A 19,690-nucleotide genomic window follows, 5' to 3' on the forward strand; every position below is an offset into this window, starting at 1 on the left:
GACCAACAGCGATATGAGACATGGATACTCAACCAAACAACAAAAGAAACAGAGTAAGTAGATGGGCAAGGAAAATACTGAGAAGAATATTAGGAGGGAAGAGAACAGAGGAAGGATATATAAGAAGGACAAATGAGGAAATTTATAATATTTACAAAGAACCACAAATAGATAGCGTAATAAAATCAAGAAGGTTGGAGCGATGGAGAGAGACGGTAGTAGAAGACCTAAAAGGAAAGGGAATAACAGACTGGAAGAAGTTGACAAGAAACAGAAACCTATGGAAAAGAACAACAAAGTTGTGGGCCTAAAAGGCCTGTAAAAAAGCTACATATATATACGTAAGTTTTTTTTATCAAAATAAATATTTTAATACCCCTTTTGTATTTACCAGCACGTCAGTGATATTCGCAAACACCGTTTGGTTTAACCCATCGCTCGACTAGTTCACAGAACACGAATAAATAATTAAAAGAACACCAGTATAAATATTAAGAATTTTTCCCTAGATTGTGTTAGAACATTTGATTAAGTGAAATGTTGCAGTTCGTATGTCTAGCTGTTGTGATCGGGGCAGTCTCTGCCGCTGAGTTCGAGTTCAGGAACCGTGAAGGCGGCCCAGTATGGGTTGGAATCCAAGGGAATCCTGGTCATCCTCATCTGGAAGGTGGAGGGTTCAAGCTAGGACAAGGACAATCGGTAGGAATATTTTTTTGTATTATACTAATAAATTTTTATTCACAGATCTACAATCATAGTACAAGTTGGTAGTAAATGTAATAAACTAAAAATATATGATTGACTTTTTTTGGTTTATCCCTTTTTTTATTTTCAATTTTTAATCGTTTCTTTTGTTTTATTTTTTAATTTCCTTTTTTGATACAGTATTTTTTAATTTTTATTTTGTTTTTGTTTATGAACTCAATTTTTTGTCATCTTTTGTTAAATAATCTTAATTTTGTATTATATTTTTTCCTTTTATTTTTTGGTTTTTTATTTATATTTTTTTATTTTTTTTTTAATATTTTCGTATCAGGATCTAGCTTAAGAGATTCTTTGTACTAAGTGTTTTTAGGACATCCAGAAAATATTATTGCTTCGGCATGTATATGGTTTAAGGGTTTTTGTTTTCTCGTCTATTTTATTTTGTTATTTTCTTGTGTGTTTTCAATTTTACTTTTGTGACATATCGTATTGGCGTTTTAGAAAAAACACTATATCTACTATGCTGGGATTTAATTTTTCAATGACAAACATCTCTGCAGCATATTTTAAGTTTTGCTGTTTATTTACTACGCACCTACTTTCTACTCCCTTCTCAGATATGTTTTTCAATGTACTACTTCAGGTTTAGAAGAAGTATTTCTAGGTTGATTTCTTGGTTTCTTTCTTGGTTCTTTCTTGGTTCTTGTCCAGTATGGTCAGCTTCATCTGGAAGGTGGCGAATTCAAGCTGGGACAAGGACAATCAGTAGGGATATTAATTGTCTAGTTTATTATTTTAGTTTAATTCACTAATATTTTTAATGCTGGTATTATTTTTCTTTAGTTCAAATGATTTTTTTTTCAAATTTCAAAATACTCTATAATGAGCATGTATTTCGACCTCGTGGTCAAGATCGTTTGTTATCCAGCAACCAAGATACTGGGATCTTTGTACGGGTTCTATCTGTTTGTTATAGATAAGAATATTAATGTCGGCATTTGATACACGTGTAACAGCCATTACTTTTGTTTTATTTGTGTTTATATTCAGCCCCAAGCTATCTCCCTCTCTGGTAATTCTCTGGACATTCAAAAGTCGTTGCAAACCCTCAGCACTGTCCGCAAGAATAACTGTATCGTCTGCGTATCTTAAATTGTTTACGTATTCTCCTTCTTCTTAGGGTGCCTGTCCTTTCCGAAAGTTGGCGATCATTCTGGCTATGATGACTCTGTTAGTTGCTATACGGAATAGTTGTGTTGAGGTCTTTCTATATCATGCTCTCAGGTTAGCAAGCCAGGATATTCTTCTTTATCCTGGAGCCCTTTTTCCTTCAATTTTACCTTGTAAAATGCACTGGAGCAGCCCGTATTTGCCTTGATTTTTCATTATATGCCCCAAGTACTGCAGATTACGGCCCTTCACGATGTTGACTAAATCTGCGGTTGTGTTCATCCTCCGTAGTACTTCTTCATTGGTGACTTTGTCTGTCCATGGTATCTTCAGGATCCTTCTGTACAACCATAGCTCAAAAGCCTGAAGTTTCGATAGAGTTTCCGCCTTCAATGTCCACGTTTCTACTCCGTATAGGAGCACTGAGTACACGTAACATTTAAGGATCCTTATTTTTGTTTTTAAAGTGATGTCATGGCTCTTGAACACAGAGCTCATAGTCAAGAATGCACTTTTTGCCTTTCCGATGCGACATTTAATCTCTTGAGTATTGTCCCACGACTCATTGATTAATAGCTCCCAAATAGTTGTATTGTGAGACACGTTCAATTCGCATTTGGTTCACATACAGATTTACTCCAGTTATGTTTTGCTTGCTGATGATCATTAGCTTGGTTTTGCTGGTGTTTATATCTAGTCCATATGTTCTACTGTTTTCAGTTATTTTATCCATTAAATTTTGCAGCCCTTCTATGGTATTGGAAAACACTATTGTATCATCTGCATATCGCAGGTTACTGAGCTTGACTCCATTTATTGAGATGCCTTCATCAATATCTTTTAGAGCCTCTTCAAAAATGTGCTTTGAGTACAGATTGAATATCAGCGGTGAAATTATGCATCCCTGTCTCACTCCCCTTAAAATTTTGACCTGATCTGTATATTCTCCATCTATTCGGAGCACTGCTGATTGATTCCAATACAGGTTAGCTATTATTTTCAGGTCTCTTCCGTCAATCCCTGTCCTCTTCAGCACTTCCATCATTTGTTCATGTTCACGTATTCTCCGTTGATTTTTATTCCTTCTTTAATATTTTCGAAGGCATTTTGAAAGATATTTTCGAAATATATTGATGTGATCTTGATTATTGATATGAGATAATATTTTTATATGTCATTTAATTTAATCAATGCATTAATATTAATCTAATTAATTTACCAGATCACATATCAATGTGTTTTCAATCTCAGGGCTTTTTATAAAATTAAGTACTTACATACGTGGCTTCTAAGTATTTCTTAATGGTTCCTAATCGGGATAGGAAAGAAAAGAGTAAAATAATAACACATATGGGTTACAATTGTAATCAAAATATTGTTTATTTTATTTAAATCGCAATCACTGCTTAATATTTGCTATATCTTATTATTCTTAAACATAACATTTACACATGGGAATCTTATTTCCTTTTGGTTTCCAATTGAAAGTTTTTATTAACATTTAACTATTATGATTTATTAGCAACAATTCTATTTAAGTTTGATGAAGCTTTTCTGATATTATTGATTATGTTTCTTCAATTTTAAATGTGGTATTTAATACGAAAAACCCATACATTCATGTCCAAACAAATGAGACTGACCTTTTTCTGGTGAACTGAGAATGTCTTCACACAAGACCCGTTTCCTGCTATCCTTGGCTGCAATCAAAACCTCGTCCTGGCTTCCAGTAATGTTCTCCTCTGAAACTAGCTCGTATAGCTCTCGCTTCCTGCTTCTGTCGTGATGCTGTGTTCTACCTTTTTCGAAACTGCAATCAGCTACCGGGAACTCTTGGCTCAAGGAGGTTCTTTTACTCTCAACCTGGCCTACCTCTCGTTCTACGATAGATACTCCACACTCACGGAACTACACCGGCTTTTTCACTCTCCGTACACTACCGTCTACTACTCGACTTCACTTCTCGACAGCTCAAAACATTCTGATCTCTATTTGTCATTCATTCCCCTACTTTCTAAATATCCCTTCCAGATTCACAAATCAAACTTCCACCACCAATTCTCATTCGCAGTATTCCTCAAAACCAATTTTTAAACTTTCTAAATATGCTTAATGGATTTCAAAGAAAATAGTTAATTCCCATTCTAAAATTACTTTCTACTATATACAAATTTTAATGACCTATTCTCTATTTCCACTTAGTCTTATTTAGCATCGGCAAATGACCGATCCTTCCGCGAACAAACGATAATGACCTATTAACGATTTCACTTGAGTCTTATTTAATCACTTCTTAAAATTAAATATAACAATTTGTTGTATACAGGTTGTTCTAAATTTATATGCCCGTGGTTGAGAAAATTGAAAATATTTTATATTAAATTGAATTCTGTTTATAATTATCAAAATTTAATTTTCATATCAAATAGAAATATAACAATATATATTAAATAATAGTAGAGAGACGAAATCCTCTTTTTATGATCATTTCTGCTGTTAGACTATTGTTTATTTTGATTGATGCCATTTGATCCCAATATAGGTTTTTAATAAGGGCCACATTGTTATGGTCTATACCTATACCATGTTGCGTTCGGGTTTCTATGAGTTCTGCGTGTTTTACTCCATCAAACTGTTTTTCGTAGTCGATAAAACAGAGAAACCCGTATTTTCGCAAATTCAAATTTTGAAATGCCGATGCTGCTTCGATATTCGTGTTCCTGACGATTTTTCACATATTAAAAAAATTTCTTGGACAATTTTTTGCATAGCTTTTCTAACTTTAAAAATTCATAGTTTGTTTATTTATCAATGTAAAATTTAAAACTACCTTTGTACATCTATCAAATTTACTCCTTTACAAAGCCATTTATACAAGTAAAAACTATAGAATATTTTGAAAAATAATGGTTTTCGTAGCGATCTTAAATAAAAAGTTTTGTCCGAAAAGGGGTGGGGGAAGTAGTTTGCAATATCTCCGTTAAGAGCAAACAGTAGTGATCAACAGGTAGCAACAAACGCGTTCCAAGATTGCGGCTCTAATTTTGAATATTTTGTCGAGATATTTGGCACACATATTCGTAATATAATAAAGAATGGTGGTACAATGTCAAATTTCAGAAATTTGTTAGTATGTGGAAATTACTCTATAACTAAATAAAATACTGAAAAAAGGAGCCTGTACCCGCCATTAAGAAAGACAAAAAAATACACTTTCTTTAAATAAACTTTTTTATCCCTTGCCTAGATTTTGTGTCACATTGGAACTACTAAATATCGATTTTTTATAACAAGAAATCGGACGTCACCGACTTGGCAACATTTCGCGCCTATGTGTATAAAATTTTTTGTATTTTATAGTATAAACGTCACTGTCAGTGTCGAATTACCGACCCACTGTTGCCTTACTTTTGAAAGTTCGCAGAACTTTCGCAATCTTGGACCGCGTTTGTTGCTACCTGTTGATCGCTACTGTGTGCTCTTAATAAAGGAGCAATTTCAATGTTTTTTTTTTAATTTCGAATGCTGCATATTAAGATACTAATATCTGCATGACTCTTTTTGCAATAAATATTCATTAATTTGTTATTAAAAATTTTCAAAAATCGATTTTTTAAACTTTTTTTGCAATAATTAAGCAACAAATTAACAAAAATAACTTTAGAAACACTCATTTTAAAGAATTTTCTATGACTTTTCAATAAAATTGTGTCACTTTTCCATATAATTTACCGGTCTTCACCTTCAGTATTTAAAATAAATAGCGATTTTACATTGTGTATAAGTAGTGTGACCAACTCCAAGTCAGTCGAATTCGGGACAAAGGTGAAAAAATACCTAAAATCCGGGACTTTTTCAATGAAAATCGGGTCATTGTTTTTAATATAGAACTTTAAATCATCATTTTATTGATTATTTAACATTTTTATATCGACAATGATAATTTTGATGGGCTTTAAGGTTGTGTGTGTGAGATCCTGGCATCAGACAAAATCTATTTGCCACAAAACATGTAAATTCTTATTTCCATCAAATGATTTCATATTGTCTATTTCTGAACTATACCGCTATTTTTGAATTTCTGATAAAATTAATGATGGAATCTAGTACCGCTTTATCTGAGGAAGAAAGGAGAGCTGTAATATTTAGTGGCAATGGACACTCGTGATGAATTAGTTCTTGATACAGAATTGAAGAAGATTGAGAGTTCAGAGAACATTCTAGAAATATATGATTTAGATCACCAATGGATATATTGTCACAATTACAGACAGGGGAGTTAAGTATTCCAATTTTATATAAGTGAGATGGAAAGCGAGCATGGTTCAATTTTAAACGAGTCAATACTGACATGTGTGCTCTATTATAATTAAAGGTGAAATGAGGAATGTTTTTTGGAAGTGTAGGGTGAATTCTGAAATAATGGTTTGTAGATTTACTTGCAATTCTTTTGTAATCAATTTCCCATTTCCTTCTGATATTAGGTTTGAGAGCATTATTCAAACCTTTTAAATTAAATACTTTGTTAATATGGTGGCAACTGTGACTACTTTTTGTGGCTATATCCGCAATTTCATTACCTTCGACTCCGCAATGTCCTTTCGTCCAAATAAACGAAACAGTTACATTATTTTGTTTAAGATCCATAATTAATTTTTTAATGTTCAAAATTAAGGCATTTCGGAATTGGTTTATTGGTTTATTGGGCTTTAAGGTTATAAAGATTATTTCGTTCATAGGAGATTCTGAACAATAGAAAGCTACATAAATAAAAATTACAGCGATTATTTTTTGATGATTTTAACTTCCAATAATATAGTAAGATATTTGATCACGTGTTTAATTCTGTCCAATCAGATTAAAATTATACTGAGAATTATCTACTGTAGAAAATTACCGATAGAATTTTTATAAGTTGATTGTTTCTATTTAATGGCAACCAGTTTCCTAGTTTTGACAACTGTCACATTTAAGAAAATATCCATAATATACGTATTAAAAATAATCTTACGAATATCACACGACAGTAAGAATAAATACGAAAATAATGCTTCATTTTTACTCAAATTTGTTGTCATTGGGCAATAGCCACTCGAGCCCAAATTTTCAGACAACAAATTTTCGAAAAACTGTCGCATTATTTTCAATTTATTCTCACTCGCTTGTGATATTATACCCGATTATTTTTTGATGATTTTAACTTCCAATCGTATAGTAAGATATTTGATCACGTGTTTAATTCTGTCCAATCAGATTTAAATTATACTGAGAATTATCTACTGTAGAAAATTACCGATAGAATTTTTTTAAGTAGATTGTTTCTGTTTAATGGCAACCAGTTTCCTAGTTTTGACAACTGTCACATTTAAGAAAATATCCATAATATACGTATTAAAAAATAATCTTACGAATATCACACGACAGTAAGAATAAATAAGAAAATAATGCTTCATTCTTACTCAAATTTGTTGTCATTGGGCAACAGCCACTCGAGCCCTGCGGGCTCTCGTGTCTATTGCCAGACAACAAATTTTCGAAAAACTGTCGCATTATTTTCAATTTATTTTCACTCTCTTGTGATATTACATATACCCGATAATTTTTGATAATATCCCGTCGCCAAGCATTACGTCAAATGCCCTTCGTTACTACGCAAACATGAACATTCATTGACATTAATGACAATTAATGTTTTACAACTTGTCACAGAGAACACCAAAAAACAGGTTTAGCAAATATTCAGGTGAAGATATCAATAAAATATTAGTTAAAATTATTTAAAAAGACAGTTTTACTCATGAAATAATCTCAGCGAATTACACTCGATCTCTAAAATTATTATCGACTTGTTGCCTTCGTGCCACTTTGACGTAATTTCACTCCCCTTCGGGTCGTGAAATTAAAACAAAGTGTAACTCGGCAAATAAATCGATAATTTTGGAGCTCTCGTGCAATTACTACTGATAATTACATTTTTGTTAGTTTTTGACACCTCGACTTTCAATCCGGAAATCGTTCTCAAAAAAGGAAAAATTAGACAATCAACTGATGTTGGATTTCCATGTATTTTCCTGGGACAGCTGATTCATGTGTAGGTACATAAATTGTTATTGTTTTTGCATCGTCTTTTCAGAAGATGATAATTAAAATATAGAAACGGAAAAAAGTCCACAGTTTTGGATGTGGTATTATAATCTAGAAATTGTCGACTTTTTCGTCTCACCAATTCAATTTTATGTGAATTTTTAGAAGAATAGCCTGTTCAAAATTTTAAAATATAATTTTGAAACATGTCCCGGGTTTTTCGGACTAGTTGGTCACACTATGTATGTATAAGTAAAAAATGATGTTTACTCGTTTGGATATTGTTTATTATAAATATATTGTTATCATTATTTTTATCAAAAGCAGTTGTTAGATACCTGTATCAGAAAGTAAGAAAACACAAGAATTTTGAAACAATTTAACAAATTTATGACAAAAATTTGATTGTATATTATACTTAATATGAAAAAATGGTAATTTTATAGCATGTAAAATAAACTACTATTTTACATCTCATAATCAATGTCAACAAAATATCCGAGTGGTTAGTTATTTATAATTTGTTATTCAAATGTAAATTATTAATGTGTTGTTCGTATAATATAAAATAAAAATCAGATGGTTTATTAGGTTAAAATACTAAACAAATTGTAGTTTACATATTAGTAATCAATAAATATGAATAATAGGGATTTTCATTGGAAAACCTCTGATAAAATTTCTCGTGACAATAACAATTATTACATAACAACCTTGTGGTTAGTTCTAGATAGACATTCAGGGTTTTTTCTCCACTTCCGTTTTTTTATAATCTTGTAATAATCTTGTTTATAATCCTTATATAGCGTGTGTGGTAAATAATATAAAAACCGATAAACGCCGTAAAAATGAGTGGCGCATACAAGTTTGCAGTTTGAGCCTGCAGTTTTACTTCAAATTTAGCAAATATGTGTATATTATGGAAAAATATTTCAAAATAAACCTATAATTTTATTTTCCATCAAAATGAAAATACATTTTTGTGCCATATCAGCTCTTTTGGGAATGTTGAGTGGCATATAGTGCGTAGGGGATTGTGCGCCACTGGCGAGAACTACCGTTCTCTGGGATATGTTAGCAAAACGTTTTTTCGAAAAATCCGAGTTGGTTTATAAATCAAAATAGAATTAAAATGATAAAACATACTAGATAAACATACATACACATACATCCACAAACATAATATAATATAACACATACATAATTAAATTGCCTTTTGTAAATACAGGGTGATTGACTAGTGGGGTAAAGCTCAATAGATCCGCTATAGTAATAGATAGCAATAAAAGTTAACAACAAAAATTGTACCCAACTTTGAGCTTCACATTACAAAATTTGTTAGAATGTTACAGGTTGTTCGATAACACAGTGGCAGACCAAATTTATATTTTTTTAAATAGAACACCCTGTATTTTATTTTATATTCGAAATCCTATTAACCTCTCCATCACAAAAATAAATAAATAAAGGTTTGTTATGCTATACAGGGTATTTACAAAGTTATAACCAATTTTGTATGTAAATCGTAATAAGTTCAATTCCCTGTATAAATAAAAGTAAGCACAACAACAATGGTTTATTAATGCCATATTTTTTTATTTATTATCAACATTTTTAAGAATTATTGACATTGCTAATTTTCTTTATATCAAATACAGGGTGAGTCAAAACGCAAGTACATTATTTTCTCAGTAATGTTCAATGGAACACCCTGTAGTTTATATCATTATTGAAAAGTAACGTTAACGTACTATAATTGTTTTATAACATTCCCTATGTCCAAATTTATTAGTTTTCGAGATATTTTCATTTTCAGACCAAATTATTTTAGGTGTCTAAATTTATCTAAATTTTAAGTAAACCATGACTGAATTGTCAATTGATGATTACTGATTATCAATCCGGTAATCAATGTAACAATGTAGCAAATAAAAAAATAAAAATAATTTATTAGTAATACATTTTACAAAAAAAAAACACAACCACAACATACAACCTTTTGAAACAATTAAAAACTATTTTTTATCTAACAAATAAAGAAAGAAAATTAGTACCTAATAAATTTTACAAAAAAACACACAAACACAAAATACAACATTTTTTGAAGACAGTTAAACACTACTTTTTTATGTAAATATAACAATGTAACAAATAAAGAACGAAAAATAATTTATCAGTAATACATTTTGCAAAAAAACATGTTTGAAAAAATTAGAAGCTACTTTTAATAAAATATTTTTAATATTTAATTACATAAGGTGTTCAAAATTACCTCCTAACACATTTATGCACGCCTAAAAACGATCATTGAATGAGCTACTTACTCTACGAAGCATTTGTAAATTAACACATCAAAATACGCTTTGTATTCTACTTTTCATCTCATTCCTTGTTGTTGGAGGTATTTTATAAACTTCATTATTAACGTAGCCCCAAAAAAATCAGTCCAGTTTATTAAATTCTGGTGATTTGGGTGGCCACACTACTGATCCATTGAAAAATGAAAATATCTCGAAAACTAATAAATTTAGACATAGGGAATATTATCTAAAAATTAAAGTACGGTAATGGTACTTTTCAATAGTGATATAAAATACAGGGTGTTTCATTTAAAATTACTGAGAAAATAATGTATTTGCGTTTTGACTCACCCTGTATTTGATATAAAGAAAATTAGCAATATCAATCATTCTTGAAAATTTTGACAATACATAAAAAATATGGCATGAATAAACCATTGCTGTTGTGCTTATTTCTATTTATACAGGGAGTTGAACTTGTTACGATTTTCATACAAAATTGGTTATAACTTTGTAAATACCCTGTATAACATAACAAACCTTTATTATTTTGTTATGAAGAAGTTAAAAAGTATAGTCTAATCAATCACCCTGTATAGAGAGTAGTTAATTCTATATAAGATAATTTATTTAAACTCTGTTGATAATAGCGCTTTCCGTTTATACCTTGTGCCTTTTGCTCCAGTTCTATTGAGAGTGTTTATCGTGAATCTAACAAACCTCCTCTCACCTTACTCTTCTGTCATAGTCTTCTTTCATATTCTGCATCAACATCCGTAAATCATTTCAATCTAGTTCATTCCCTAATTTTCACAATACCCTCTTTATCCAATAAAAATATCCATATCCATCTTATCATAAAACCTAAACCTCAATTAATTACTCCGCTGCTTAAAACTATAGAGCTCAGACTGAGTAGTTAATTTTCTCTACCTTCGCTTCCCCCTGAGTTAAACATCGTCTATCAATAAACATCTCACTCATCATCTTTAACAAACATGAATTTCCTAACTATCTTACAAGGAAAGCATTTTTAGAAATTAGGTATACAAAAAAATCATATGATTCAATTCTATTTACTGAAGCTTGTAAGATCATCTTGGTTAACCTTAACATGTAGTATATAGTATTCTGTTGGCTTTTAAATGCATCTCCCAGCAAATCAGTAATCTTGCCATTTGTACGGATCTCCTTTCATCTATCGGTTCAATCAATACAATTTTCACTGACCACCCATTGGTCCAAAACATTCATGACATCTTCCAAAACCTCTCTGCTCAAAATGTGCCAGTCTCTTTCATATGGGTATCCTCTCATACTGAAATTACTGGTAATGGAACAGCAGATCATTTTGCCAAAGAAGCTACCACTGCTACCAGCCATAATACTGAAATCACCACAATTATTCAACTATAGTTAGCGATCTTAGACTTGTTTCAGTGTTCATTCACTAAATTATTTGCTTTCTCAAGATCATAGAAACACTGTATTATACACGTTTATTTCCTGATTTCTGTATTTTTCGGTTAGCTGTCTTTAAACAAAAGTCAAATCTGTTGATATATCATGCATGAAGAGAAATTTTCTTTTTTCTCTTGTACTTCTCGTTTATTTATTTTCTCAGATTTATGCATTGCAAACCTACTTACCAACTTATTTCTGTTTTCGCTAATGCTGTCTATTATTGTCCATACCTCTCCAGATCTATCACATAATCATATTGTTTTACCAATTTTTATGACCTTAAAGTTTTAAAAATGCTCATCAAACCTTTTTTTTGTCATTCAATATATAATTTTTCGCTTTATTTTGTTTATATTGGCCTTATTGTGACTACCACTAACTTCTTTTCTATAATTTTTTTAAATTATTTTATGACAGTTAAAATCAATACTATTGTTACATATTAAAAGTTTATTTTTTATTTTTCAGAGAACAATTGGAGCACCCGACAACTGGGCTGGACGTTTCTGGGGCAGAACTTGGTGTGACGAAGGTTCAAACCATTGCCTAACAGGTGATTGTGGTAATAGAGTACAATGTAATGGAGCTGGGGGAGTACCTCCAGCTTCTCTTGCTGAAATTACAATGAAAGGAGCTGGAGGACTTGACTTCTACGATATTTCTTTCGTTGATGGATATAACATTGCTATTAGCGTAAGTATAAAAAAATGAACTATATAAAATTATCAATTTTTATGTATAATCAAGTCAAGAATTTATAAAGCCAGTGTAAAACCAATAATGACATATGCATCAGAAATAAGACCCGATACAGATACAACACACTGACCACTGGAAACGGCAGAGATGAGAATACTGAGAAGAATTGCAGAAAATACGCTGAGTGATCCAAAGAGGAGTGAAGAATTTAGAAGAAAATGTAACGTACTAAGTATAAGCCCCAAAACACCAAAATTACATATATCAGCATCCAAAAAAACGCTAATAGAAAATGACCTGAATAATCAGCTAAAGAATTCAACAAATGAAAACAGTAAAGAAATATGGATCACGTTTAAAGTAATGAAGATCTTACCTGGAAAGTAATGAAAAAATATACAACAACAATGCAGAGGCACAAAAAACAATAATGGATGACTGATGAAATCCTGGAATTGATGGAGCAGAGAAGAAAACTGAAATATAACAAAACAGAATACAAAGAAAAACAGAAACTAATTAAACAAAAAATAAAGGTAGCTAAAGAAAAATGGATGGAGGATAAATGCAAGGAATTAGAAAAGTTGAATGAAAAATATGATACGTTTAATATGTTCAAAAAAGTTAGAGAAGTAGCTGGTCTTTATCATAAGAAAACTCCACATACTATAACCGATTCATCGGGAAAAATGATAATAGACGAACACGAAATTCGAAATAACTGGTATAATTATATAAATGAATTATATAATGATGACAGACCCCAAAAACTGGAGACTTTAGATGAAGGTGAAGGACCAGAAATACTAAAATCAGAAATACTACATGCTAAAAAATTGGCAAAAAACAAGAAAGCCGTTGGTCCCGACAACATACCTGCAGAAATGTTAAAGCTCGTAAATGAGGAAAACATTGGAATACTAGTCAAACTTTTCAATGATCTTTATTCGACTGGTGATATCCCTGAAGATTGGTTAAAGTCCGAATTCATAACCCTACCAAAAAAACAACGTCCGAAAAACTGTAGCGATTATAGAATGATAAGCCTTATGAGCCACACTTTGAAAATCTTTCTACGTATCATCCACAGTAGAATCAGAGATAAATGTGAAGAAGACCAGGATGAAACACAATTTGGCTTCAGAAATGGACTGGGAACCCGGGACGCCCTCTTTGCACTAAATGTGTTATTGCAGAAATGCCGAGATCAAAGGAAAGACGTCTTTGCTATATTTATTGACTATGATAAGGCCTTTGATCGAGTACAATATCACAAATTAATTAAAATATTAAAGGATAAAGGAGTTGATAGTCAAGATGTACGAATCATAGAAAAATTATACTGGCGTCAAACAGCGGCAGCTTGCATAAATGGAAAATCAACAGAAATATGCAAAATACAAAAGATGTCAGACAGGGTTGTATACTGTCCCCACTGTTATTCAATTTATATTCAGACAGAATATTTAAGGAAGCGCTGCATAATTTGGAATGGGGTGTGAAAGTTAATGGAATTCTGATAAATACAATTAGATATGCAGACGATACCGTTATTTTAAGTGATGATATGAATGGATTACAACACCTTTTAAATGAAATTGACACAGTGGGAAGAGAGTTTGGCCTAAATATAAACTGTTCAAAACAAAATACATGGTATTTAGCCGTTTGACCCATCAAGATTCACGGTTATATGTTGATGGTCATATAATTCAAAGAGTACCCAGTTTTAAATATCTTGGTTGCCATATTACTGAACAACTAGATCCAGATAAAGAGATAAAATGTAGAATCGAGATAGCCCGCACGACATTTTGAAAAATGAGGTCATTCTTCTGTAACGATACCTTGCAACTTCAACTTCGAAAGCGCATGATTAAATGCTACATTTGGTCAGTCCTATTGTATGGTGTCGAAGCATGGACATTAAAAATATCCACCATTAACCGTTTGGAGGCCTTTAAAATGTGGCTGCATAGACGTATACTGAAAATACCATGGACGGCTATGCTGACAAATGTGGCAGTCCTTAAGAGAGCAAATGTTACCCGCGAGCTGCTTGATAACATCAAACATAGAAAGATAGCCTATTTTGGACACGTAGTAAGGGGAGACCGGTATAATATTCTTCAACTTATTATGATGGGTAAAATCGATGGACGCAAGGGAATTGGTAGAAAGCAGGCCTCTTGGTTGAAGAATATCCGGGAGTGGACAGGAATAAAGAAAGCAGAACACCTATTTAGAATAGCTCGAGACAGAGACAGTTTCGCCATGTCAATCGCCAACGTCAAGGGGACTTGATAGGGCACGTTAAGAAGAAGACTATGTATAAATGAATGTGCATGTACTAAATGGAGAAAAGAATGGAATAAACACAAAAGCAAAATGTAGGAGGTGCGTGTTGTCAAAAATCAAGAGATAAATCACCAATCGGTAGAAGAAGTATCGACCGACCGCAAAAAAGATGGAGTGACAACCTTCCATAGAGTTATCACTTCACCAATGAACAAGAAGAATTGCATATAAAGAAGAAGAAGAAGAAAATAATAGATGAAAAATCAAAATGTTGGGACGATTTCAAATAACATAAAGCTCGAGCAAAACTTCAACATAGATCAATACAATTTCGAGGCAGTAAATAAGTTTACCTATTTGAAGAAGTAAAACGAAGAATACTGCTAGCAACAAATGTTATTTTGGACTAAACAGGCAGCTAAACAAAAATTTAAGCCAAAAAACCAAACTAATCATCCCACCAGTGTTAATGTATGTGTCAGAACCAAGGACCATTTCCAAAATAGACGCAAATTGTTTGCTCATCTTCGAAAGGAACATACTAAGAAGAATAGTGGGCATAGTCTGTGAGAATAGAATTTGGAGAAGGCGATATAATTTCGAATTGTAGAAGTATACAGAAATAGTAAATGGTAGAAATATAATATCTTTCATAAAAATTCGTAGTCTTAAATGGATTGGACATGTGTCACGAGCAAATGAAAATTATCCACCCAGACAAACCTGATTAGCGGTACTAGTAGGAAATTGGAGTGGAGGTAAACTAAAACGTGATAGAGGAATAGCGTGGACGAGGACGTGAAGAAGATCGGCACAGGAGATTAACAGAAACAACTGGCGAAATAGACTGGAGAGATTCGATGCTCAACTAGGGCTGTTGATGATGATAATGCATTCTTATTATATATCTTCTTTCGTAGTTTGGCCTGTGCCTTCTTATTTATGTATTTGTTGGGATATTACTATTTAAATATGTGTGGCGTTTCTTTCTCAAAATATTTAATGGTATTTCTAATAATTTTCCAAATTATCGAATTAATTTGAAGTTTGTTTGTTATTGAACGATTAACCTATAAATATTTTCATATTCCAGTTTGAACCTGTTGGAGGCCAAGGAGATGGCGGCCAATACAGTTGCAAAAGAGCTCAGTGCCTTAAACATCTCAACGACGGCTGTCCCAATGAACTCAAAGTCCAAGGCCCAAATGGATTCGCCATAGCATGTAAATCAGCTTGTCTTGCCTTCAATACAGATCAGTACTGTTGTAGAGGTGCTTTTGGAACACCAGATACTTGTAAGAGTTCAACTTGGCCCCGTAACTATCCTCAGGACGTATTTAAATCTCAATGCCCAGATGCTTACAGCTACGCTTACGATGATCACAAGAGTACCTTCACGTGTAAGGCTTCGAAATATATTGTGCAGTTTGGTGTTTAAGATATAGTGTAAGATTGTTTTATTTTTATTTTTTAATAAATATATGAATATTTTCTAATTATTAAATTTAATCGACCCCATCACACCCCCAACGAAAATATCCTGAGGAGAATAGGCACATATAGGGAGCTGCTAAAGATCATCAAAGTTTTTTTTTTTAATGGCATAGACTTGGGTGTTATTTAGCCAGTCACAACTTTTTTGTTTTCTGTTCATACATAAGGAAGGCAATGAGGTCCTTAGAGTTCCATAGCAAACTCTTCTACAGCTCTCTACTCAGTTCAAAAGCTGGCCGCTATGGACTGTCCAAGTTGCTCACCACATTTTCCATTATGTGTCTTCTTCTTCTTCTTCTTCTTTTTTCATATGTACATAATATACCAAATTATCAGGATTAATAAGTTTAGAGGTTAATTTTAGTTTCACAGATAAATTTCATTAAACAATCATATAATATGTTCTTGCTGTTCAGAGACAATAGATAGGATACATTGAAAGGTGGAAAAACATTACATTTTATTAAATCTTGGATTAAATTATATGTGCATGGAATATATTTTGCGCACTCAAAGAAAGTATGATTTAAGTCACCAACCTTCTGACATTCTGTACAAAGATTTGAATCAAAAACTTTAATTCTTGCTAGATGTAGAGGGAAACATGCATGTCCAAACTTCATTCTAATTAATGTTGTTATATATCTTCGAGGTACTACATAATTTTTAAACCAATATATATTTGGAACAGAAGGTTGAATCAGTGAATACTGAGATTTGGATTGTTAACAAAGATCTCGCCATGATTGACTCCACTGATTTTTAACTCGATGCTTAATAGTGTTAACTAAGTCAGATATGCAAGACTTACGATTATGTGAAGTACCATATTCAATAGCTTTTTTAGCCAAACTATCAACATATTCATTATGCGTTAGTCCTATATGAGCCTTAACCCATAAAAAGTTGACTCTTCTTTTATTTTTATGAATTTCAAAAAGGATTTCCTTAATTAGTAGGATATAAATATTTGAATTGTTATTGGGAAAATCTATAGTTTGAATAGCAAGAAGAACAGAGAGTGAATCGGAAATAATTGTTGCAGATATATCTTCTGATTCTTTAAAATATTGCAGGGCCTCATAAATTGCTATGGCTCCAGCACTAAAGATAGAAAAATCATGGCCTAACTTAAATATTTTTTCTGTTTTAGTAGCAGGTATGAAAAAGGCACATCCAGTGCCAACTAACGTCTTAGATGCATCTGTATATATATTTATAGAATCTGGCCAATTATCTAAGAATGTTCTTAAGATGTTAGAGCTAATATTACTGTTTTCATGGTAACTTGGTTTTACTAATTTAACTCTATGTAACAAAGAATGAAAATCTTCAAGTCCAAAACTATCAATCATGTTAAAATCACAGTCAAAATTTAACAGATCTCGAAAAGCCTCGCAAAGTGGAGGAGAGTTCTTTAGCTTCCAGTATTTATTAGTTAAATCCGCTACATTCAGCTTGTTAATATTTTGGTAAATACCGATATTTAGGTAACGAATTTTCATTAAAAATTTCTGGCTGAGATACTTCCTTCTATAATTGAGTGGAATTTCTAAAGCTTCTACATGTAAAGCTTTATTTGGAGTTGATTTCATAGCTCCCAAACAGATACGGAGTCCTAAGTTCTGTACAACGTCTACTTTGTTTAAAATATGTTTAGAAGCTGAGCCATATAGAATACTACCATAATCAATTATAGATCTAATATATGATCGATAGAAAAGCAAGGACGTTTCAACATCAGCTCCCCACCAAATCCTTGAAACTGATTTAAGAAAATTTAGACCCTTATTACATCGATTTATCATAAAGTCAATATGTAATTTCCAAGTCAATTTACGATCCCAAATCATTCCCAAATACTTAATGGAAGAAGCAAATGCGTAGTCGTAGCCATTAAGTTTTAAATTCTCTATTTTTGGGATATTATGTCGAGTGAAAATACAGACAGTAGATTTATTTTGAGCTATTTCGAATCCGTTTTGATTGAACCATAAATTAACACGACTTTATGCAAATCAAAGTTAGAAAAGTTACCTATAACTTTTTAGTATACATAGCTAGTATACATACCTAAGCAGGGGCGTAACAGAGGCCCCCGCAGAGTGAAGCTTGCAGGGGGGCCCATCTTGTCATCTGATATTATGTACAAATCCTGATATTGCTATATTATTTTACGTTGTGTGTTTAAAATTGAAAACGTAAATTTCTAAATAGACGTATTTGCCAAGTAAATCGTCTCGTAATATCTAAAAACTTAATCCCTTGTGGCCTACCGAAATTTTATGGTAACGACAATAAACTATAATGCTTTGTACGTGACTATTGAAAGATTTGAGAATTGCAATTTGCCGAATTTTAGAGCAAATATTTCTAAATCTAGAAATGGGTTTTCTCCTTGATCTTTTTCTACGTTTATTACAGTGGAACCCCGATAAGTCGGCCCCCGATAACCCGGAAGTCCGGCTAACCCGGACCGATTTTCATCAGATAAACATTTTGATTTTCAATATTTTGTATTTTTCAATTTAATTGTGGCTTATTTCCAATCAAAATAGTTAATTATCAGACAAACCTTTCAACAATAAAAATGTATGTACTATAATATTTGAGAGATAATGTGTACCTATGTGTGTAATTTGAACTACAATATGTATACGATATTAAAAATGACTCATAGCACACGCCGCAGAATCAACAGCCACCTGTCTGTAGTATCTATGCCTTTTTATTTCAAACTGTCAGCATTGTTTAGGAAAGACTATTTAAAAAATTCTTTTATAAACAATGGTCTTTAGTATTGTGTGTCTTGTATTGTTCGCTTCGATTTGCTTACGTTTGGGTTTGGTGTTTTTTTAGTAATTTTAATGAGTAGGTACTGTGCATATTTATAAATATATTTCATGTTATTTCAATTCCAACGGAGTTTATCTGTAAGTATACCGTATTTTATTAATTTTTACCATATTCTCCGGCTATCTCGGATTTTCGATAACCCGGATCGGTCGCGGTCCCGATTAATCCGAGTTATCGAGGTTCCACTGTATTTCGATACAATTATCCAGAAGTGTAACAGAGGACCCCGCAGCATGAAGCTTACGGGGGGCCCGTAATGTACTATATGTCAAGGGCCCCATCTTGTTGTCTAATATGTAAAAATGTGTTGTTATATTATTTGCATACATACGTTTTTAAGCAGTGCCGTATTGAAAATTAAGTTGTCCATCCGAATTAATAAAATTAAAATTGTAGATATATTCGCTGACAGTAGATAGTGCACGAAGAAAGTTGTTCATCTCATAGAATAATACTAATATAATCATTTAGTAATTTTTGTTCTATTTTATTCTATACCAATAAAGATGAAAAATGTAAGTCGTCATAAACATTGCATGAATACACCAATATCTCAGTACATGACAGTTTTGGAGTGAAATTATCAGCGTCACGACGGACGTATTTGCTTGACAATTTGG

General features: G+C 32.2%; 1 protein-coding gene across 1 annotated transcript; it reads left to right on the plus strand.

Moving 5' to 3' along the window:
- Positions 1-442: 442 nt before the first annotated feature.
- Positions 443-16,216, plus strand: LOC114330494 (uncharacterized). The gene is made up of 3 exons (XM_028279837.1): positions 443-699; positions 12,192-12,416; positions 15,814-16,216. Exons 1-3 carry the CDS (start codon positions 538-540, stop codon positions 16,156-16,158), a joined length of 732 nt encoding a protein of 243 aa, XP_028135638.1. The 5' UTR covers positions 443-537; the 3' UTR covers positions 16,159-16,216.
- Positions 16,217-19,690: the final 3,474 nt, after the last annotated feature.

Source organism: Diabrotica virgifera, chromosome 9 (assembly GCF_917563875.1).
Source record: "Diabrotica virgifera virgifera chromosome 9, PGI_DIABVI_V3a".
Lineage (NCBI taxonomy): Eukaryota > Metazoa > Arthropoda > Insecta > Coleoptera > Chrysomelidae > Diabrotica > Diabrotica virgifera.